The sequence below is a fragment of the Vombatus ursinus genome, unplaced genomic scaffold (assembly GCF_900497805.2).
Source record: "Vombatus ursinus unplaced genomic scaffold, bare-nosed wombat genome assembly UNPS02014789.1, whole genome shotgun sequence".
In the NCBI taxonomy this organism is placed as follows: Eukaryota; Metazoa; Chordata; class Mammalia; order Diprotodontia; family Vombatidae; genus Vombatus; species Vombatus ursinus.
Window position 1 is genome coordinate 4589715 of NW_020954567.1, and position 21138 is coordinate 4610852.

The 21138-nt window shown below is 42.2% G+C and overlaps 1 protein-coding gene across 1 annotated transcript; it reads right to left on the minus strand.

Annotated features, from left to right (window-relative positions):
• Positions 1 to 1784: 1784 nt before the first annotated feature.
• Positions 1785 to 20440, minus strand: ALDH9A1 (aldehyde dehydrogenase 9 family member A1). The gene is made up of 11 exons (XM_027868424.1): positions 20318 to 20440; positions 18334 to 18479; positions 15695 to 15824; positions 14480 to 14614; positions 13178 to 13374; positions 12054 to 12194; positions 10926 to 11114; positions 7482 to 7569; positions 4746 to 4887; positions 2710 to 2822; positions 1785 to 2347 (listed from the first exon to the last, which is right to left on the minus strand). The coding sequence occupies exons 1-11, from the start codon at positions 20424 to 20426 to the stop codon at positions 2253 to 2255; spliced, it is 1485 nt and encodes a 494-aa protein (XP_027724225.1). The 5' UTR covers positions 20427 to 20440; the 3' UTR covers positions 1785 to 2252.
• Positions 20441 to 21138: the final 698 nt, after the last annotated feature.

Below are 21138 nucleotides of genomic sequence, written 5' to 3' on the forward strand. Positions count from 1 at the left end.
CAAGCCACAATCTCTCAGCACTCTAGGAAACTTGCTAAGACTATACAGTGCAGAGAATCTGTTGCGTGTAGAGAGTTTCTGTACCAGGAGGTCCCTAGACCAATGACACCACAGGTCTAGTCTCTGTTCTATCTTTTGTTCATTTCCAAATCTATCGTTCCCAGAGAGATAATCCTTTTAACGAATGAAGTGTGGTTAATAAGCATGTGCTACATGCTGTGACCATCCCTGCCCTCAAACAGCTGACATCCTAATGAGGGAGACAGTCCACATGACATGGAGGTCCCCTGACCACCACGTGGGCAAATAGCAAAGAACTTCAGAGGTTAGACAGCCTGAGTCTCTTATGTGTGGTGACTGGACAGGCCGTGGGAGAGCTGCAACACCAGACTGAAGGTGGCACAAGTTGTGGCCCAAGTTGCTGCCTGTGGTGACCAGATCCGTGCTGAAACAAGCACAACAGAAGCAACCAGACAAGGAAGAGAGCAGGAAGCCGAGTGAGCAAAGCCCCCAGAGGCTGGTCAGTTACCAGGAAGCCTGATTCCACGATGAGCCCAAGTGGAGTGAATGATGCTGCACCTGCACTCCCCTCTTGAACTCTGAGGTTTAACTCCAGACTCATCCCCACCTTCCCAACCTGTTCCGTCTCCACGGTGTGCAGAGGCCAGGAGCTTTGGGACCACCACCCCTCACGGACCTGGGAGCTAGGAGAGAAGTCAGGAGGAGTTTTCCCCTTACATTTTCAAAACGTTAAAATCGGGCAAAAGAAAGCAGTCTGCCTCAGCAGATGGAGCTCAGATATGCTTATAAATTTTATTTTTTCATGATGACCAGTCAGGCTAATGATCAGGATAGAAGCTGAACTGGACTTTTACACAAACAGAAGAAAAAAAAACAGGAAAATTAACAATTAGGAAAAATACTCTTGAACAAGCTTCACATAGAAGTGTGATTCTATGAGGCAGTGATCACTCCACCAACTACGTCATCATTACGAAAGGAAAACAAAGAAAACTCAGCAGAGGCCAAGAATATCAGGAAAGCCAAGTAGGGTCATCTGTCCCATTAGCTCAAAAAGACCAAGCAGAAGGAACGACAACATGCCTAGTGAAGAGGAGCTTCTGGAATCACAACAGGGTAGAGGAAGATGTAATGGTAGAAGCAAATAGAGGGAGGGACATGAGAACTGAAACAGAGAACAGCATACTCACAGCTCTCATCACCCGTTGTCTTCCAAGGAACAAGTTCACCGAGGGCCTCCACTAGTAAAACTGTTCTCTCTCTCTCTCTCTCTCTCTCTCTCTCTCTTTGGTTTTTGCTCATCATATATATTTAAATTCAGATGAGCCAGATGTTCATATAATGGGATTCCACTGCAATTTCTTTGCTTCAGTTTAATCTGAATGGTTCACCCCTACATTAACATACAAAAACTTTCTGGTAAGGGTTTGCCAAAAGAGGATATTCTCAAGAAGGAAGTCAAAGAGATTTCCACAATGGCTCTGAAAATAAGTAGTCTTTAACGTGACTACTGTTAAAAATTCTGTTCAATACTATAGTTTAATAACTATATTAAGCAGGAAAGATGACTATCTACTTTTTACCAAGCTGTCTCCAACAAGGTGAGAATAGGTACAGGGGTGGGGAATCTGTAGCCCTGAGGCCACGTGTGACCCTTTAGGTCCTTAAGTGTGGCCCTCTGACTGAATACAAACTTCACAGGACAAATCCCCTTAATAAAAGGATTTGCTCTGTAAAACTTAGACTCAGTCCAAAGGCCACCCCCAAGGACCTAGAGGGCCACATGTGGCCGCAAGGCCGCAGGTTCCCCACCCCTGTACTAGGATATTTAATAAAAATAGTCACTGAGCAAAACTATCACCTTAGGAACTTTAAAACAGGTTAGACAGAAGCAACAAATACCACTTATGGATCTAATCCCTTGAGGTCCTAGGCATTCCTGCTCTCCTAGAGAGAACATAAAGTTGGCACTTCGGGATCTTGGACAGATTCACACTGGAGAAAAATCACAGCTCTTTTGGTTAATTTGTAGAAAATGTTATTACATGTTTTTAACAGGGTACCTGGGCTAAGAAACGAGTGTCATTCCTTTCTCTCTTCCTGAAGGACCAGAATTCCAAAGGCTGAACAGGACCGGGTCCCAATTAGTGCTCAGTTACGCTTGGTGTCAAGATAGTCATCTTGTGACCCCAGCACGTGGTGCTGTTTTCAGAGATCTTTGCCTCAGCTCATCAGAATACAGACTCCACGTCACCCATCTCGACACAGACGGTCTTGAGCTGTGAATAATACTCAATTGTCACACGGCCATTCTCTCTGCCAAATCCTGAATGAAAGAAAAAAAGGCCAAGTGATTGGAGGTGACAAATCACTTGATAAATGTTTTTTGACTGATAGTACTGTGAAAAAGAGCAAGTATGCACCAACAGTTTTGTGGATATCGCTAGGACTTTCTGCCAATATTGGTAGAGATCTGAGCACGGTGGAAGTGCTCTTTAGGTCTGTGCATTATCATCATGTAGATACAGGAAGTGAAAGTGAGTGAGTAAGTGAGTGTGTGTGTGTGTGTGTGTCTGTCTGTCTGTATTTTTGTGCATGCTTCTGAGCTCTACAGGACTGGAGTGCCAAAGGCCCTTAAGTGTTCCTAGTATACCATTTATTTTTCTCTTTTTTCCCTGTGATCCTCACCTGACATCTTATAGCCACCAAAGGGCAATTCCACTGGGCTAACATTGTAATTGTTAATGTAGCACACTCCGGCTTGAAGCTCAGCCACCACTCGGTGAGCTCTCTGGATATCCCTGTAGGGGAAAAAAACAATTACTTATTACTTTCAGAGACTGAAGTTTGCAAGCAATCAGCGGGTTTCAAAGGTTATTTACCCAAGAGAAAGATTGTGCAAGAAAACCCAGTTATCATTTCCAAAATGGTTCTAAGACCTTTACCATTTGTGCTGAGTAAATAGGGTTTTGGGTTTTATGGGCTCACATCAAAAACCTTCATAAAAATCAATGGTGGCATATCCAGATGTGTGAAGCATATCTCCCTTTGTGAAATGAGCTCAATGTCGATATAGCAGAACAAAACGTGAGGCCTATAAACTTATCCTGCTCAAATCACAAATCCAAAAAAGGGCCTCCTGTGGTATTGTGGTCCCCACACACACAGCTCAGAAGCACAATAGCAACATGGATTCTACCTCACCGACTCAATAGGAGGAATGCTGCAAATCTCCAGATGACCAGATACACAACATAATGCCAAATCGGAGAGGGCCATCTAGGTGCCATCTTTAACCCCTCACTCTCATGCCTCACATCCAATCTGGTGTCAAGTCCTGTCAATTCTACCTTCCTAACATCTCCTGTCTACGCTCCTTCTCTCTTCTGACATTGCATGGACTGTTACAATGGCCCGTCTGGTTGGCCTCCCTGCCTCATCTTTCCCCACTCCAGTCTGTCAGCTGCCAAAGAGATCTGACCATGCCACTCCCTTAATCAATTAACTCCCTATTACCTCTAGGATCAATTATAAAATCCTTTGGTTGGCATTCAAATCCTTTTATAACACACTCCCCCCTTTCTAGTCTCCTTACACCTTGCTCCCTATCAAATACTCTATGATCCACTGGCCTCTTGACTATTCCTCACACAAGATGCTCCATCTCCTGACAGTGGGAATGCGCTCTCACCTTCTCCCTGTCTCCTGCCTTCTTTGGCTGCCCTCAAGTCCCAGCTTAAATCCCTCCTTGTACTTCAAAAAGCCTTTCTTTGACCTCCCTCCCCTTAATTCTGGTGCCTTCCCTCTGCTGATTATCTCCAGTGCATCCTGTACACATCTCATTTGTACATGGTGGTTTGCACGTTGTCTCCCCAGTTAAATTGCAAGCTCCTGGAGAGAAGAGACCGGCTTTTTGCCCTTCTTTGTATCCCCAACATTTAGCACAGCAGCCAGCACATAGTAGGTACTTAATAAATGCCTACTGATCGAATGATATACAGGCAGCCTACCCTTGCTCTCATGTTTACTAAGAAAATCATTCTTTTTTTTTTTTTTAAGAGAATCATTCTTCACTTTGCAAAGTTCTGACGTATTAAGCTCTTGGTTCCTACTGATGAGTGTGGGGCATGAAAATGTAACTGCGCCAACAGTTTTGTGGATATCGCTAGGACTTTCTGCCAATATTGGTAGAGACCATACATTTTTATCAGGTCCAAAAATACACAAGAGGCCACTGGTTAAGGCTGTTTAATGGTGTGTGAGGGTACAAGGTCAGTTTATTGTGCTTAACTAAGACAAGAGTAGAAGGAAGAGGAAGGAAAGACAGGGCCTGAATTATCTTGTAAAGTCATGTTCTAATCTTCCAAAAGCACAAAATCAAAGTTCTTCTTTTCGAGCTTGAAAATAACTAAACTGGATTCAGTGAAACAATATTTCTATATTATAGTGCCCTCATATCTTATTCTGGATACATTATTTAAAACTTCATTGTGTTATTTTCCTAACCCTACTTCTCGGGGTTGTTGTGAAGACCAAATGAGATAACTGTACAGCATTTATTAGCACAGCGCTTAGACCATAACAAGCACTCATCAAAGAGAGTAGACCTTTAATCAGAAGTAAAAAGAAATGCCCCTGGAGGCCTGAGAACAGTGGTATCTGGACAGACTGTCCATTGTCTTAGGGGACAGCTTCTGACCTGCTGCCTGAAAAGCCAGGCTTACTTTGTGAAGACACCAGCTGCAAGTCCAAAGGTGGTGTCATTGGCTCTCTCGAGGACCTCAGTCTCTGTGTCAAAGGGCAAAATGGACATAACTGGTCCAAAGATCTCTTCCTTCACACAGGTCATGTCATCTTTGCAATTTCCTGCAAACAAGCAAAATGTAACAAAAACACACTTTAGTGCAGCGGTAACTGTTCTTGATACCTGAGATAATTTTTCTTTTTTTTAATATTGTTGAAAGAAGGCTTCATTTACAGCTACATACTTCTTTATCTAATATGAAAATCTGTAATAAGTTTTATAAACTTAATAAAACAGATAAATGAAGGACTAATTATTCACTTTATGATGAAATTCAATATTTCCTTTACAGTTAAAATAGCATAACTGAACCTACATAGTCAGAAACAAGAACAGTGATTTAGGTGGCAAACTATGGCCTGAGGGACAAATCTGGCCCACCTCTTGCTTTTGTTTAAAAAAAAAAAATTCCTAGCTCAATTGCCATGGGAAAGCAAAATTTGGCCCAAAATGAAGACTGTCAACTCCTGATTTAGATAGCAACATCCTCACCAGACCTTTCAAAGTAATGGCCCTTCAGTACAAAGACTGCTACTCTCTATAATGAAGATGCTACAAGATAAGCGCTGAATTAAGAGACTCTGCTACCCAGGAGAAATAATTAAATTATAATTAGTGCAGGTCTAAAGGATTTTTAGTTTTCTAATACCTTGAAAACTCATAATCCATATGACAACTATTAACCAGAATATTTAATTAGCCAAAACACTTCATTATCCCCCAACTCATGGCAGAAAATAATGCCTCCTATATTACCAGACTGTCTTGCCAATAGTGAGCTCTGCAGACCAGAACTGTAATATGGTAAAAAGGAATGAGGGGGATGAAATATGCTGCCTACCTCCAGAGACAGTGATGGAAGTAATTTTTTTAAAGACATGGCTAATGTGAAAATTTGTTTTGGATGATTATGTATGTTTCTAATGGGTTTTATTTTTCTTGCTTTCTCAATAAAGGGGAGAACAAAAGGGAAGGGAGAGAATTTGGACCTGGAGATAAAATAAAATTGAATTTTTAAAAAAGATTTTAACAAGAAATAAAAAAAAAGGAATGAGAGGGTAAAACAGGAATGAAACACTCAGGAACAGGGAGGAAAAACTGACCCAATTATTGCCTAATATTTAACTCATCAAAGAGAGTAGACCTTTAATCAGAAGTAAAAATGACCTTTAGTCACCTATGAATCTCAAGGGAATAGAGTCAAAGTTAGGCTACTTCTATGTTAAGGACTTTTCTTAGCCCTCAGTTCATAGTTTTTAACCATAAACGTGGTCTACTTTCAAGGTTAAACTGCACCTGTAAGATACCTGTGTCCTGGTCTTTATGTCTGGTTTCTTTAAGTCCTTCTTTCAAACACAAAACAAATCGCCATCCCAGAATTTGTTAAAAATCAGCTTGCTCTTATCTTTAGGACAAAATATATTAACCCACCATAAATTTTTATCAGGTCCAAAAATACACAAGAGGCCACTGGTTAAGGCTGTTTAATGGTGTGTGAGGGTACAAGGTCAGTTTATTGTGCTTAACTAAGACAAGAGTAGAAGGAAGAGGAGGGAAAGACAGGGCCTGAATTATCTTGTAAAGTCATGTTCTAATCTTCCAAAAGCACAAAATCAAAGTCCTTCTTTTCGAGTTTGAAAATAACTAAACTGGATTCAGTGAAACAATATTTCTATATTATAGTGCCCTCATATCTTATTCTGGATACATTATTTAAAACTTCATTGTGTTATTTTCCTTACCCTCCTTCTCGGGGTTGTTGTGAAGATCAAATGAGATAACATTTATTAGCACAGTGCTTAGGACATAACAAGCACTAGAAAAATATTAGCTATTATCATTATTATTGTTGTTATTATCATTACTCTTCAATTTGTATAAAGTGCTCTTAATGAAGGATGAAAACCCTTAAGGCAGGACCTGGCAATCAATGTTGATTTCAACATGTGTTAAACTGACAAAGCTCCTAGTGGTTCCCTCCTCTTGGTACAGACTGTAGGAGAAGCAAGAGAGCCACATTTTCAGATACAACACAAAATAATTCTGGGACCTTCAGGCACATACCCGGTTCTAGCACACCACACTTTAGAACATTCCAAAAATCAGTTTTTTTTCGTTTGTTACAAAGAGGACTTACTTTGAGGGAGCAGTAGGGGGAACAGAGGGATTAATGATAATGAGGCAAAAAGAAAAAAAAAAAGACCACCAAGAAAACATTTTTAGAAAGAAACTAGGGGGCAGCTAGGTGGCCCAGTGGATAGGGTACCAGCCCTGGAGTCAGGAGGACCTGAGTTCAAACCCGGCCTCAGACACTTGACACTAGCTGTGTGACCCTGGGCAAGTCACTTAACCCCGACTGCCTAAGTAAAAACAAAAAAACAAAAAAAAGATAGAAAGAAACTGGACAGCAAAAGGAAGTTCAGAAGGCAACAGACAAACAAGGCAGTGTTGGGATTACCATGTTAAATGTTATATTTTTGAACCAAGCTGTAACATAATAGATTCACAGCTTCATACTGAATCTTTTTTTTTTTTGGTTCTCTTTCTTTATTTATGGTAATGCTCATGGTTGTGTATGATTTTCTCGTCTATAATTTTTTTTTTAAACAGCATAAGCTTCTACACAATGCCAGATTGCAAGGGCAAAAAGACATACCTAGTATGCAAGGTTTCATGTAGTATCCATCCTTCAGTTTGGGATCTTCTGGAATATACAAGTCTCCACCACACAACACTTTAGCACCCTAAAAATAAAACCAATGCTTACTGTATGAAAACACACGACCACAATGTGAAATTCTTCCCAGGCATTTCCAAACCATGCTGCCTGCGCTTAGCAGGGGAGGACTAAGACATTAAGCTAAAGAGATACTAGTCCTATTCCAGAGCAAATATAGAAGGAAAGATTTCAAAGATACCAGTGGACTTTAGTGACCCTCATTCTTTCACAATGACTTGTCCAGATCCTTTCCTCGATTCTCCTCAAGGACCCAATTGCAAGCCTGCCCGCCCCCCAACACATAAACAGAAGATGGTTTCAGATTCTGATTTCACTAAGACTGAGGGCAACCTCAACTCAACTCCCCTCTCCTCAACACTGAGCAGTATCATCCCCTTTCTCTCCTCCACAGCCAAGAGGAAGCAGCATCCCTATTCCTTTCTAAGACTGATCCCACTCTCTGTACCCTTGATTCCATTCCCCCCCTTGCTTCCTTTTCCACCCATCTTCCAACTCTCCCACTCCAAGGGCTTCTTGCCATCTGCCCATCACCATGCCAAGGCCTTCCATTGCTCCTCACACTCTCTGCAGCTGACAGATCATGTCTATCTTCCCTTTACAGTCAAACTTCGTGAAAAAGTTTTCTGGATTTGATGCCTCCACTTCCTGACTTTTTGCAATGTGGTTCCCACACCTGTATCTACTGAAGCCACAGGCAGAGAGTTCATTCGTGACCTTAGTCACCTCTATAACCTAACTGCGACACCTCAGGTCAAAGACCCAGAACTGGAAAGGACGCTCAGAGATCATCTCATCCAACCCCCGCAATTTACAAATGAGGAAACCTGGGCCTAGAGAGGTTTAGCAACTTACTCAAGGTCACACAAGCAGCAAGTGTCAAAGGCAGGATTTGAACACAAGTCCTCTGCCTCCACAGTTGGTGCAATTTCCACTATATCACCCTGCCTCCCCTGGCCAACGCAGACCAGCCTCTTTCTTCCTCTTCCTTCTGCTTCTTAGATACCACCTTCTCCTGCTTTGCTTCACCCCTCTAACCATTGCCTCAGCGGCTCCTTGTCCTCTTCCACATGCACTGAGATGGGTATCTGTCCTTAGCTCTGTCCTTGACTTCCTTCTCTCTCGCTTTGGTAATGCCAACAGAAACAGAAGTCTGGAGGAAGGGAGCCTTCAGCAGCACACAATCCCCTAGAGAAGAGACCGCTCTTGGTTTTGTCTTTGTACATCTCACACATGACGTTTACTTAATAAATGCTTGCTGAACTGGAATGGGGAAGATGATGACTGTAGTTTGGGCCAACTTGAGTTTGAGATGCCACTTAGATGTATGCATAGGTAAAGACGTCCAACATTCAGTTGCAGATACTCAAGAAAGAAATAGGGGTTGGATATATAGATCTAGGAGACATCTGTGGAAAAGAGATAATTGAACCCATCAAAGCAGATGAGAATACCAAGTCAAAAGAGAAGAAGGGAGAGACTGGAGGGCAGACATGCTTGGGCATGCAGAAGATAAAATGTGTATCCTACCCAGACAGCAAAAAAAAGATGTTTAAAAAAATATACCTAGGGGAAACTCCAGTACCCAGCACTGTCATCATCCCATTTCAGAGATAAGGAACCTGAGGCAAAGAGAAATGGAGGAACTTGCTCAGGGTCAGCAAACCAGTGTCTGAAGTTGGATTTGAACTCAGGTCTTCCTGACTCCAGATGCCTCACTTCACTGCACCACCTAGCTGTACTGCACTCTGAATCTGCTGACCCACAGGAAGACAAGAATCAAATAAATGGCAAGGACCTATTTCTGGCAAAATTAGCACATACAGCATTGCTAGAGTAAAGGATGACTTGGGTTTTAACAGCACGTTTCCTCTTAAAAGTTAATATATTAAAACCCTTCTACCATCTGCTCCATAATTTCCTATCAGAAAGAAACCACATGGGTAAAATTTCAGTCTTTCAACTAAATGGATTCTGAAGGAAGCAAGACATCTTCTACAAAAAAAACCAGAAATGAGAAAGCAAACTGAGTTTGGAGGCCTCAGTGGAAAGCTTTCAAATTACACAGGGTAATTAATGAACAGGACTCATTCCAGCAACACCAATGTCAGGAAATCACACTCCTAGAAGGTGAAAATAACATAGGCAGCATAGGGTCAATTTTCAAAACATGGAATCTTGCTTGACCTTGCCTCAAAAGGGCACACGTTCCTTCCCTGACCCTCTTGAACAGATCAGTACAAGGGCGCATTCATCTCTCCACCTTGAACAGAGCCTACTCTCTACCCACATAGACTGCAAATGACCACAACCCCAAGAATTCCTGCCCCACGCCCTGTTACCAGATGTCCTGGAGAAGTCCAACCTCCTCACCCCCATACACTCATGGACTCACTCTACTTCTGAACACCTGTAATCCTTCCAGCATTTCCAAGTTCTGAGATAGCTGAGGGCAAAAGAGTTACTTTTCTTAAGTACAATCTTAGTTTGCATATATTGTTAGAAAGTTTCCCCAAAACAACCTGTTAGGATTTTGTTGAATTCTAATTCTATCATTTAACATATTACCTAGTCCTCCCAGCTTCTGTCATCCCTAAGAATCAATCAATTAACAAGCATTTACTAAGCACCTACTAAATCCCAGGCACTGTGCTAAGCTGGGGATACAAAAAGTACCTTCTGTGTCTCATTTAACAAGTTTACCCTGGAAGCAGGGTTATAAGATATAGAAATCTCTAAGCAGTGTCTCATTCCGAAAGCTACATAGAATAAAATGTAAGGATTGACAAAAAAGACTACAGAAGTCTTGCTATCATAATGTATATGATCAGAAATGTTAACGTATATTATTAGTCAGTTGCCTGGAGGCACCGCCATCTAGTGGCAGCTCTCTAAAATGCTAGGCCAGAAAACAGGAAAAGAGGGATTGGGACAGGACACTATGTACATTTGGGAGGGGGGGGAAGGGGGCCTTTACTGTGCCTGGGGAAAAGAGCCCAGCATCCAACGGAGGCCAATTTTGTCCCCTCAAAAGTTATGTGGGATAGAGACACAGGCTGGTGAGTTGCTCAGACTGGGACGAGGCTGAGACATTTTGAGATCCAGGCCCCAAGGAAGCCACCATCAAAGAGAAGTCAGAAAGTGAGCAATAAGGGAAAATAAGGTTAATAAATAAATAAATAACCAAAGATCTCAGGGAAAAGAAAACCTAAAGACTTTGACCATAAGAAGATAAACAAAGTATATGTGGAAGAATGCTTTATAGGCTTAGATTAGTAGCCAGGTAGAAATAAATACATAAAAGAACCAAATACTGTAATACCTGACAAGAAAAATGAGATCCACACCCCCCTTACTTCTTACCTGCTTCTTTCCCTGTTCAATGAACCCAAGAACACGTTGCAGATGTGATCGATTAATGAGGGGGCCCATTCTTGTGTTTTCCAGAAGGGGGTCCCCAATCTTTATCTTCTGGGTTTGTTTTACTACTTCCTCTGTGAATTTATCCAGAATTTCTCTTTGCACAAACACTCTGGTGCCATTGCAACAAACCTGGGGTGGGGGGAGGGTGGGGAGGGAACAAAACAACATAAATTGTAGAAGAAAAAAAAATCTCTAACATATGAAAAGCTTAAAATGAAAAATAAGGGTTCTTCCTATCCCTGAGCATTTTCCAATTACATTGCTAACACCTGACAAAATACACGGTCCTTTTCCGATATAAACCCATTCTACTGGGTTTATTTTTCTGAGCTGAGATTTTTGTTTTAAAACTATCATTAGATCCATATCACTCCTGTCCCACTACCTCATACTCTTTTGGGTTGGGTTTTTTTGGAGTATTTTTGTTTTTGTTTTTTTATATTTTGTAGCAGTAATATGGGGGGGGGAGGGCAGCAGGAAGGAGTTATTACATAAAAAGATTAAAAATCACTGATTTCTCTTTTCCCAAGAGAAGGTGAAGTCACTTGGCTCAAATCTTGCTTCTGTTTTTCTTCTAAGGAGAATCATTTTTTGAACTGAAAGGGCCAAAAAAAGAGCTAAAATGGGATCAAAATCCAACACAAATAGAAGATAAAATAAATAAAACAAAAGAGAACACCCAATTACACTTTAACCCAGGATAGTGGCAAAGCTGGCAGACGTGACTGCTGAGCTATTTTAAGTAACCTCTGAAACCTCATGGCAAATGAGACGAGTGTTACAGGACAAGAGATGAGCAAATGTCCCAATTTTCACAAGAATAGGATCTGTGAAGTATAGACATGACCTCTAAGTTCCTCTACATTTCTGAGATACTATGATTCTGTCACTTAATCCTATTAAAAATTAAATACTTCACAGCTATTTGTATCTAAAGTTAAATCAAGTAAACATCTGGATTTCCTACTCCCCTTCCCAGACAGGAGCCCAACTACTGCCCAACTGTTCTCAGTACAGAAGTGCCTTTTAATTCTATTAGCGCTCCTTTTCATGGGGGAAGACGCATACCTCGCCTTGGGTGAGGAAGTTGGCCATCATTGCTCCCTTCACAGCATTCTCTATATCACAGTCTGAGAAGATGATAAGGGGAGATTTGCCTCCAAGCTCTAAGGTGACAGGTTTGATGCCTTGAGAAGACAACTCCATGATCTAACACAACAAACAAAAAATTCAGAAGGTGACTGTCTTAGCCTTTCCTCCCTTCGCTGGCCTCCTCCCACACATCATCTCCCAGGTGTACTGGCAGTCGGTCCTCTAAGCCCACAATGCTCTCTGGAGCTCCTGACCTTGGCCTCCCACAATCCGTGGTGTTCTTCAAGACCCAGCCCAAGTCCCACCTTCTGCAGGAGGACTTTCCCAGGCCCCCTCACTGCTAATGTTTTCCCTCTGAGATCCCTTCCCTTTACCCTGCATAGATCTTGTATACTGTATCCCTTCCTGCTAACTCCCCCATTGGAACAGGAGCTCCTGGAGAGCAGAGATTGTTTTCCCTCTCTATATTATCTCTGGCACTAAGCATAGTGCCTGGCATATAGTAAGCACTTAACAAATGCTTGTTGAACAACTGTTTCAGGGACCCAACCTTACTTAAAATACATCCTTTCCCCTTGATGCTCAGTACCAAATATTTATTAAACTTCCAAATTAGGACAAAAAGAAGGCTACATGAATATGCATGAATGATTAAAAAAAGTCCTTTTACAGTTACTAGGTGTGGAGTGGGTGTGTAGAGCACATATTAAGGTGGGAAGAGGTTTATCTAAAAAATGCATTTTAAAACTCTTTCTTCTCAGGCCCCAGCCATGAAACAATACAAGGTAACAGTTTACCCTTTGAAATATTAAACTCGCCCTCTGACACATGCAAAAAGGAGATAATGATTTCCACCTCAATTTGGTCCTACATAAATATACCATTTCAACCAGCCAGAGTCTGCTGACTGCCTACCTTCATACCATTTAGATAAGCCTAGACTTTCAGCCAAAAATACCTCCTCAACACAAAGGGATGAAAAATTAATTTCAGTGAATAAGCACTTTAGGAACTATGCTAAGCTGGAGAGACCACAGCATCTGATCCACTGACTGACGTGTGAAGAAGGTCCCTGCTGCCCAAATGCCCTTCTTAAGCACCTTCTTGCCAGTGGGCACACTCCCAGTGAAAGAAACTTTGGCCACATCTCGATGCTGGCACAGAAACTGGCCTGTAGCAGCTCCACCTTGCACCACATTGAAGAGCCCCGGAGGTACCCCAGCCTCAGTGTAGATTTCGGCCAACAGCACCACTGACACAGGCGTGAAGGGAGAAGGTTTAAAGATCATGGCATTACCTGCATATCAAACAGAAGGATAGCTCTGATTGGGAAGAAGCTAGAAATGACTTACATGTTAATCTCCCTTCCATCCATCTTTGTGCTAAAGAATACATTTTACTTTTCTTCCAGATTGGTTCTTTCCATTTAGCTCACTCCCCCAAAAAGCACAACACTCTCCCGATCAACTGCCTTCGTTAATCAATATCAACATGAGGACATGGCTCAAAATAGGGGCACGAGTCAATCAAAGGAAAAAAATTTCAATAGACCTCCCCAACTATAATGCTTTACATTGATCTTCTCCATACATTTCTCTAACGAGAACTGAGCTTCCTTCCCTCTAATGACTACTTTAAAACAGGGGTGGGGAACCTTCCACCTCGAGGCCACATGTGGTTCCCCATTCTTGCTTTAAAACCATCTGCCACTCGGTGTCTCTTGTTTTCTCAGCTCCATCATTTGCCTTACCCCTCTGCAATCTGACTGGCCCGTCACTTTATCAGTCAATGGCAACTGCTCTCTGGGATTGCCAACAAATTCTTAATTGCCAAATCCAACAGCCCTTTCTCAGTCCTTATTCTTCTTGAACACTGTGTAGTATTTGATGCTGGTGCCCACTCCCCTCCAGACACCCTCCTCTCAAGTATTCATGACACTTATCTCCTCAATCTTCTTTGCAAATTTTTGTCCCACCCATTATGGAAAAGTGTACCCTAGGACTCTGTTCTGGGCCCTCTTCTATTACCTCACTATAATCTCTTTTGGTGACTTCATCAGCTCCCATTGGTTCAACTCTCACCTCTATGCAGAAGACTGCTTGATCTGTAAAACCAGCACCAGACTCTCTCCTGAACTCGTCCTATACCATCAACTGCAGGTCCCATCAGTATATCAAACTCCAAATGTCTAAAACAGAAATCTTTTCCCCCAAAACATCCCCTTCTTCCTAACTCTCCTACTGATGTTGAGGGCATCCTTCCAGTCCACCATCCCTGGGGTACTATTCTACTTTTTCCTCTCATACAGCACATAAGGACTAGGGAGTAAGCTCTCAGTACATGCACCAGTAGGCATACATTATTGATTTAACTTGAACATGCCGTAGTGGCTCCAACCTTACCACAAGCCAAAGCTGGGGCGGACTTCCAAACAGCAATCTGGAAAGGGTAGTTCCATGCTCCAATTCCCACACATACCCCGAGAGGCTCCCGTATGGTGTATCCAAATGATCCACCAGGCAGCTGGACATGCTCACCTAAGGAAAAACACACAAGGCAAGATACAACTCTATTCCCTTCCAAGAGATAGAACTCTGTTCTCCCCAACACACCATCTTGGTCAGACTGGCTCCTCGATGTTCCCCAAGCATAATAACATGTTCATTCCCACCACCCCAATGTCTTTCCTCTTATGTTGGTTCAGCCCACATGTTATCCCTAACTCTTCACGTAATCAAATCCCACCCATCCTTCAAAACCTAGCTCAATTCTCAATTATTCCCTGATAACTATAGTCTATGCTGATCTCTTTCCTTCCTGACTAAACATGATATTTTGTATGTGAAGATGCATATATGTATATGCATATATGTATAAATATGTGTGAATATACAAAACTATGTATATATGTGTGTATATATATACACACATATACACAAATGTGTATATACATATATATATACACACATACATACATACATACATACATACATACATACATACACGAGAGAGACAGAAAAAGGGAAGGTGGGAGAAGTATGTACATTCTGGAACTAAAAAAAGTCTGACTTTTCTTTTATGTAAAAAAGGATATGTAAAACCTGTCTTTCCAACAAAACTGCAAACTTCTTGAGGGCAGGAACTGTTACACATACTCCTTTTGTATCTTACATCGTTCTGGCCACATAGTAAATAATCAATAAATACTTCCCAAAATACTGAATCTCAATGGTGACAATGGCTAACTTAATCCTCGGTCCAAAATTCAGCTAACCATATCTTTTATTAAACAGAAGGGGGTCACTGGAATATAAAGAAGAAAGTTGATTTATCCAAATTTATTAAATGAGTATAGAGTAAAATCAGGAAGGACACTGCAGATACTGAGTCTGAGGATTCTCACACTAATAATTAGCAAAACAATTAACACTTTTCTGCTCAGATGGACCTGGTCAGTCAGTCAAAAAGTATTCAGAGGACACAACCCATTATACTAGACAGAAACATCTAAGAAGCTTTCAGAGGAGCAGCTAGGTAGCACAGTGGATAGAGTGGATAGTAGTTTATCCCAGAGTTAGGGCTTGAGACCCAGTGCCTCATCAACAGCATGATCTTACCTGCCATGGAACCAGCCAAGCCTGCATAATACTCTAAGCACTGCCAAGAAATATCAATATCGAATCCAGCCTCAAAGATAGATTTCCCATTGTTGATGGTCTCCACAGTAGCTATTTCATCCCTCCGTTCCTTCAGGTAATGAAGAAAAAACAGACTAAGAGCACAACACCTTCTCAGTGTACTTACTGTCAAATTATGGAAAATAAACAAAATATTTAGTTTTTGCAATTTAAAAAAAAATTATCCCTGGAAGAAAATGAAAAAAGTAATAACAATGACTAAGGGGAAAAACAGAAACACAATAGATCCAATAGTAGTGCTCTCTCTGTCTCTCTCACCCCCCCTGGAAATACTTGTGGGACTGACATTAAATTCAAAATTTCATTTCAGAGTCTGTTAGGAAGAGATGGGTTAGGAGGAAGAAATCTATTCATATCATATATGTGTATATGTGTGTATATATCTATGTGTACATACATACATACATACATATTCATAAAAAACTGTTGGATAATTAAAAATATAAAATAGCCTGATATACAACTGGCACTACAGTATCCATAAATGTTAATCCCTTGAATTCCAACCAAAGGAATTTAGCAAGTAGGAATTACAAAATAATTCTTCCATCATACTTGGCACATAATACTCATTGGGAGTCCTATGTTTGCCTAGTCCACATTCCACAACTCCCTGGGGATATAAAGAAATAAAAAAAGAAAGCAACAAAAATGATAATCTTTTGAAAAATAGGCCCTTCAAGAAAATGCTAAGAAAGTGATTTGTCTACAAAGAAAACCTGACTTTGGTACTCTAAAACATAGACAGATACAGTACAACATGAAAGGAAGATAGGATGGACCAACTGGAACAACAGAAATCAGGCAGCTCTCCTTTGCGTGTTATACTACAATGCTTGGAAGACTGTAGTACAATTCTGAGTCACAGGCAGATAACCTCATTGAAAGAACCCTAATAACCAGATCCAATCAACCAGCTCTTATACTCTCCACTATACTCTCTGAACTACACTGGACAGCCTGATGTTCATTTTTCACATTTCACCCTTCTCCCTCCCCTCAGGGCAGGCCCAAAAATCTCATGGAAGGGAATAATGAAAACACGTAGTTAATTTGAAAGGTATGGCAGAATAGCATGCTTCCTCTGTAACGAATCCAAGGCTCTGATAATAGCTTAACTCACAGACCAACAAAAGCACAACCCTGGTGGATTTGGAGAGTTCTTAAAAAAAGAACTAATCATTTTCCTTTGACCCACATTACAATGAACACCCACGGTACTTCTGTTTTCAACTATGATTCTCGCATCCTCAAAAGTACTGCTGAGATCTGTTTGGTTTTGATTTTTTTAATGTTGTTAGTCTAATTTTGAAGCTTTTCTTTCTTGCAGCCTGCACACAGCAGAATCTCTAATGGCTGTTCCAACAGACTCTTTCCTTTCCTCACAGAAATTTCAATTTCCTCTTCCTTGCTTTTACCACATCAATTGTTATGATTTCTCCCACACACAACTCCCCTTTGTGCCTTCACTTTTTGTTACCATTCATTCCTGCCCTCTCTTACTACACCTGGAGAAGTCCTTTGGCCACCATTTGTCTTTCCCTTTGAATGTCTACAAAGGCATCTAGCAATCCGGGTCAGCAAAAAACAAGCATAAACCAACAGGGTTATCAGCTCAGTCATACTGTTAATTATTAACATTGAGAATAACAACTGAGCTTCTCTCACCACTACTATTTACTCAGTTTATAAAAAGGGTCTCTTCGGCTTTCTAACAGATGAAAGAATAATTGTCAACTATAATAAACAAAACAGGAATCTAATTGATTAAAATTAATTTTAAAGTATTTGGAAAGGTAATTTTTTTTAGTATTAAGTACTCACTGGTCTATGATGATCCTGACCAAAATGCTGCTCAGACTTCTCATCATGGTGTGGAGGGGAACCAGGGTTGTTAAAGGCTTTACCAGTGGATCATAACCTCTGGTGGGTCAGTTCTACATGGACCAGCCCAGCTAAGTTTAGAGAGGTTCATCAGTGAACTGGCCACCAAGGTAATGACTATTTTTTGGTCACGAAAAGTTGTGAAATCATTCACTAATCCATCAATGGCTTTCAGCCTACATTAACAGCAAATTCCTAAAGAAATCAGGGATTGCATATCATTTTGGACGCTACATAAAGCACATTAAACCGAGTCGTTATTATCTAGAAAACAGGGTACAAGGATGTGAAGAATAAAAATATATATAAATCTCATGAGCTACAACAGAATTCATGGAGACAGTAGGCCAGAAAAAAGAAGTTAGGTGGGCCAGAGAGGGTTCAGTGAAATTAACAGGGAAGAGGAAAAGAGCAAAAAACAAGATAAACTAACTACGAGGATGAATTACTGTCAAACAAAGATAAACCAAGTATCTGATAGAAATTATTAAATAAAGACTCATTTATAGCCCTACAGGATCAGTTGAGCTAGGCAGATGGTCCTTGCTCCCAAACTTTATTATATGTCATGTAATTTCACTTTAAGGCCAAGGCATCATAAAGAACCACCTGAACAGTTCAAGGGTAACTTTCTAAAGGGGATAGTCCTCTAAAAAGGAATAAAACCAACACACTCTAATTATCCTGGCAGCTTCCAGAAGGATTCGGGAACGCTCCATGCCTGATTTTTTCCTCCATATTTTAAAAGCAGCTTTTGCACTCTGAACTGCCAAATCGACTTCCTTCTCTCCAGAACACTGGAAAGTAGCTATTACTCGGCCTAAAATGGGAATAAAAAGAAGAGATATTTCCAACGTAGACAGTTATACAAGCAATTTAGTTAGTTAGGTGTGTTCAGTAGATACAGTGCTGGGCCTTCAGTTGGGAATATTTGAGTTCAAATCCAGCCTCAGATACTCCCTAGCTGTGTGACCCTAGGCAAGTCACTTCTTCTCTGCCTCAGTGTCCTCAACTGTAAAATAAGGATAATAACAGCATCTAAGTCCTAAGTCCTAAGCCCTAAGTCCTCCCCACCCTCTCAGAATCCACTTCTGACCAATTCTGCCATTTACACTTTCTACTAAGCCATTTACTCTACTAAACTAGTACTAATATTGTTATTAGATTAGGTGAATTAGTCTCATCTAAACTCTGCATCTCTAGGGGCAGCTAGGTGGCACAGTGGATAGAGCACTGGATAGAGCACTGGCCCTGGAGTCAGGAGGACCTGAGTTCAAATCCAGCCTCAGACATATAATACTTACTAGCTATGTGAATCTGGGCAAGTCACTTAACCCCACCTGTCTCATACAAAATAAACCCCCCGCCCAAAAAAACTTTGCATCTCCCTTCCTGGCCACTTAAACTCCAAGCTCAGCAAACAGTAACTTAATAAAATTAAAAATTGATTTCCAACAAATATTGCACAATCCCTGTGGCAAAGAAACCCTCCTAGGCAGCACAAAATGTAGGACTTCACATGGTAGGGAGAATCACAGATGATTATGCTTATAAGTCTCTACTACTACTTCTAAAGTATTCTTCTGCCCTCCAGATTAGATTACAGGTGTAGAGTGCCTTGTAAACCTTAAAGTTCTATGTAAAAAGCTATGGCAAAATTTATTCTGGCCAAACCAACACGTGGGATCCTCCCTCCCTCATCAGGCCTAAGGAACTACTTCTGTTCCCACCCCTTTCTACACACTGCTGAGTCCAAAAATCTGGTCCCCAGTCTTGGGCTTCCAGCTCATTCCCCCCACCCCCACCTTACCTCCCGCCGACAAAGGTTATATTGGACTTGGGACCCTGGAAAAGCAGCTAGGAAGTTGGGTGTGTAGTGGAACTGAACCTAGACTCAACAGGACCTGAGTCCAAATCCGCCCTCAGGCACTTACTAGCTATGCGAGCTGGGCAAGTCACTTAACCACCGTATGCCTCAGTGTCTTCGCCTGAAAATGGGAGTGATTACCATCAATGGCATCTACCTCCCAGGGTGGTGGTGAAGATCAAAAGCCATACTAAGGGTGGAGTGTGTCATAACTTGAAATCTCTATGATAATATGCTGCCTATCATTATTATCGGCCCAGGGCCGTTGGGAGGGGCACGGTCTAACGCTGCTTTAAACGAACAGTGCTTAAAATCCGCTCCGAGACTGGCAGAGGTGCAGAAGAAAAGCGGAGCACCCGGTGCAAAGGCGCGGGCTGCTGCTGTTCAACACGAGACCAGAGGACTCCGGGAGGTCGCCCAGGACCACCCCTTCAATTTAGAGATGGGGAAACTCAGGCCAGGGGAAGTCTAGAGACTTGCTGAAACTTAAAAGTTGGTGAAACTTCATGCACCGCCCCCCTCCCTTCCCTCTCTTCTCCTCTCCCCCTCTCCTCTCCACTAGTATCTTCTTCTTTTCCCTCTCTCTGCCCCTCCCCCTTCATTTCTCCCACCTTCCTCGCCCCCCTACCCTTCTCTTTCCTGTGTCCACCTCCCCCATTCAGCTTCGTCTCCCCCGCCTCCAGCCCCTCTCCCCTCCCCTAGGTCCTCCCTCCAGCCCCTGCCTCCCCCTGCCTCCCCCTCCCCCCTCCTCTCTAACCTCCCCCCCCGCCCATCCCCCTCGTGCCAGTCACCTGTGGCCGGCTCGTAGGCCTCCTCGGTGCCGGAGCCGTCGGCGGGCTGCACTCGTTTCCCGCCGCGGTAATTGAGGGGCTGCGAGACGGTGAAGCTGCCGGTGCTCATGGCGGCGCAGCCGGGGGCCAGGAACTGAGCCAGCACGGAAAAACCACGTGACGGGAGCGGCGGCGCAGGGATGGTCCCCGCTGCGGCGAGTGACGTCTGACTAAACTGCCGCGAGGCCCCGCCCCGGGCGGGGGGAGGGGGAGGGGCAGGAGCGGGTTGTTCAATTTCAGTTCCAGTGTTTGTGCCCTGGAAATCCACCAGCGCTGAACGTGGAAGCGCCACCCTGGGTATGGTCTCCAGAAGGCCTCTGTTAAAATGGGTAACTTGTCTGGGAGCCAGTACTTCCTATATGATTAACTTCTCAGAACCTCAGTATAGATTTAAGATAATAATAATAATAGCTAGTATTTATAGAACACCTACTATGTGCCAAACACTGTGCTAAGCACTACAAGTATTAGTGAATTTGATCTGCACAACAACCCTGAGAGGTAGGTGCTCTTATAACCCCCATTTTACAGGTGAGGAAACTGAAGCAAATAGAGGTTAAGTGATTCTCCCGAGGTCACACGACTACTAAGTGTCTGAGGTTGGATTTGAACTCACATTTTCCTGACTAGGTCTAGCTCTCCCAACTGCCAGAACTGGAAGGATCCTTAAAACCCATCCATTGTAACTCCTTCATTTTGGGGGTGAGAAAACAGAAACACAGAGACTTTAAGTATTTTGCCCAAGGTTATACAATGACTGGCAGAGTAAGGTTGAATTCAAA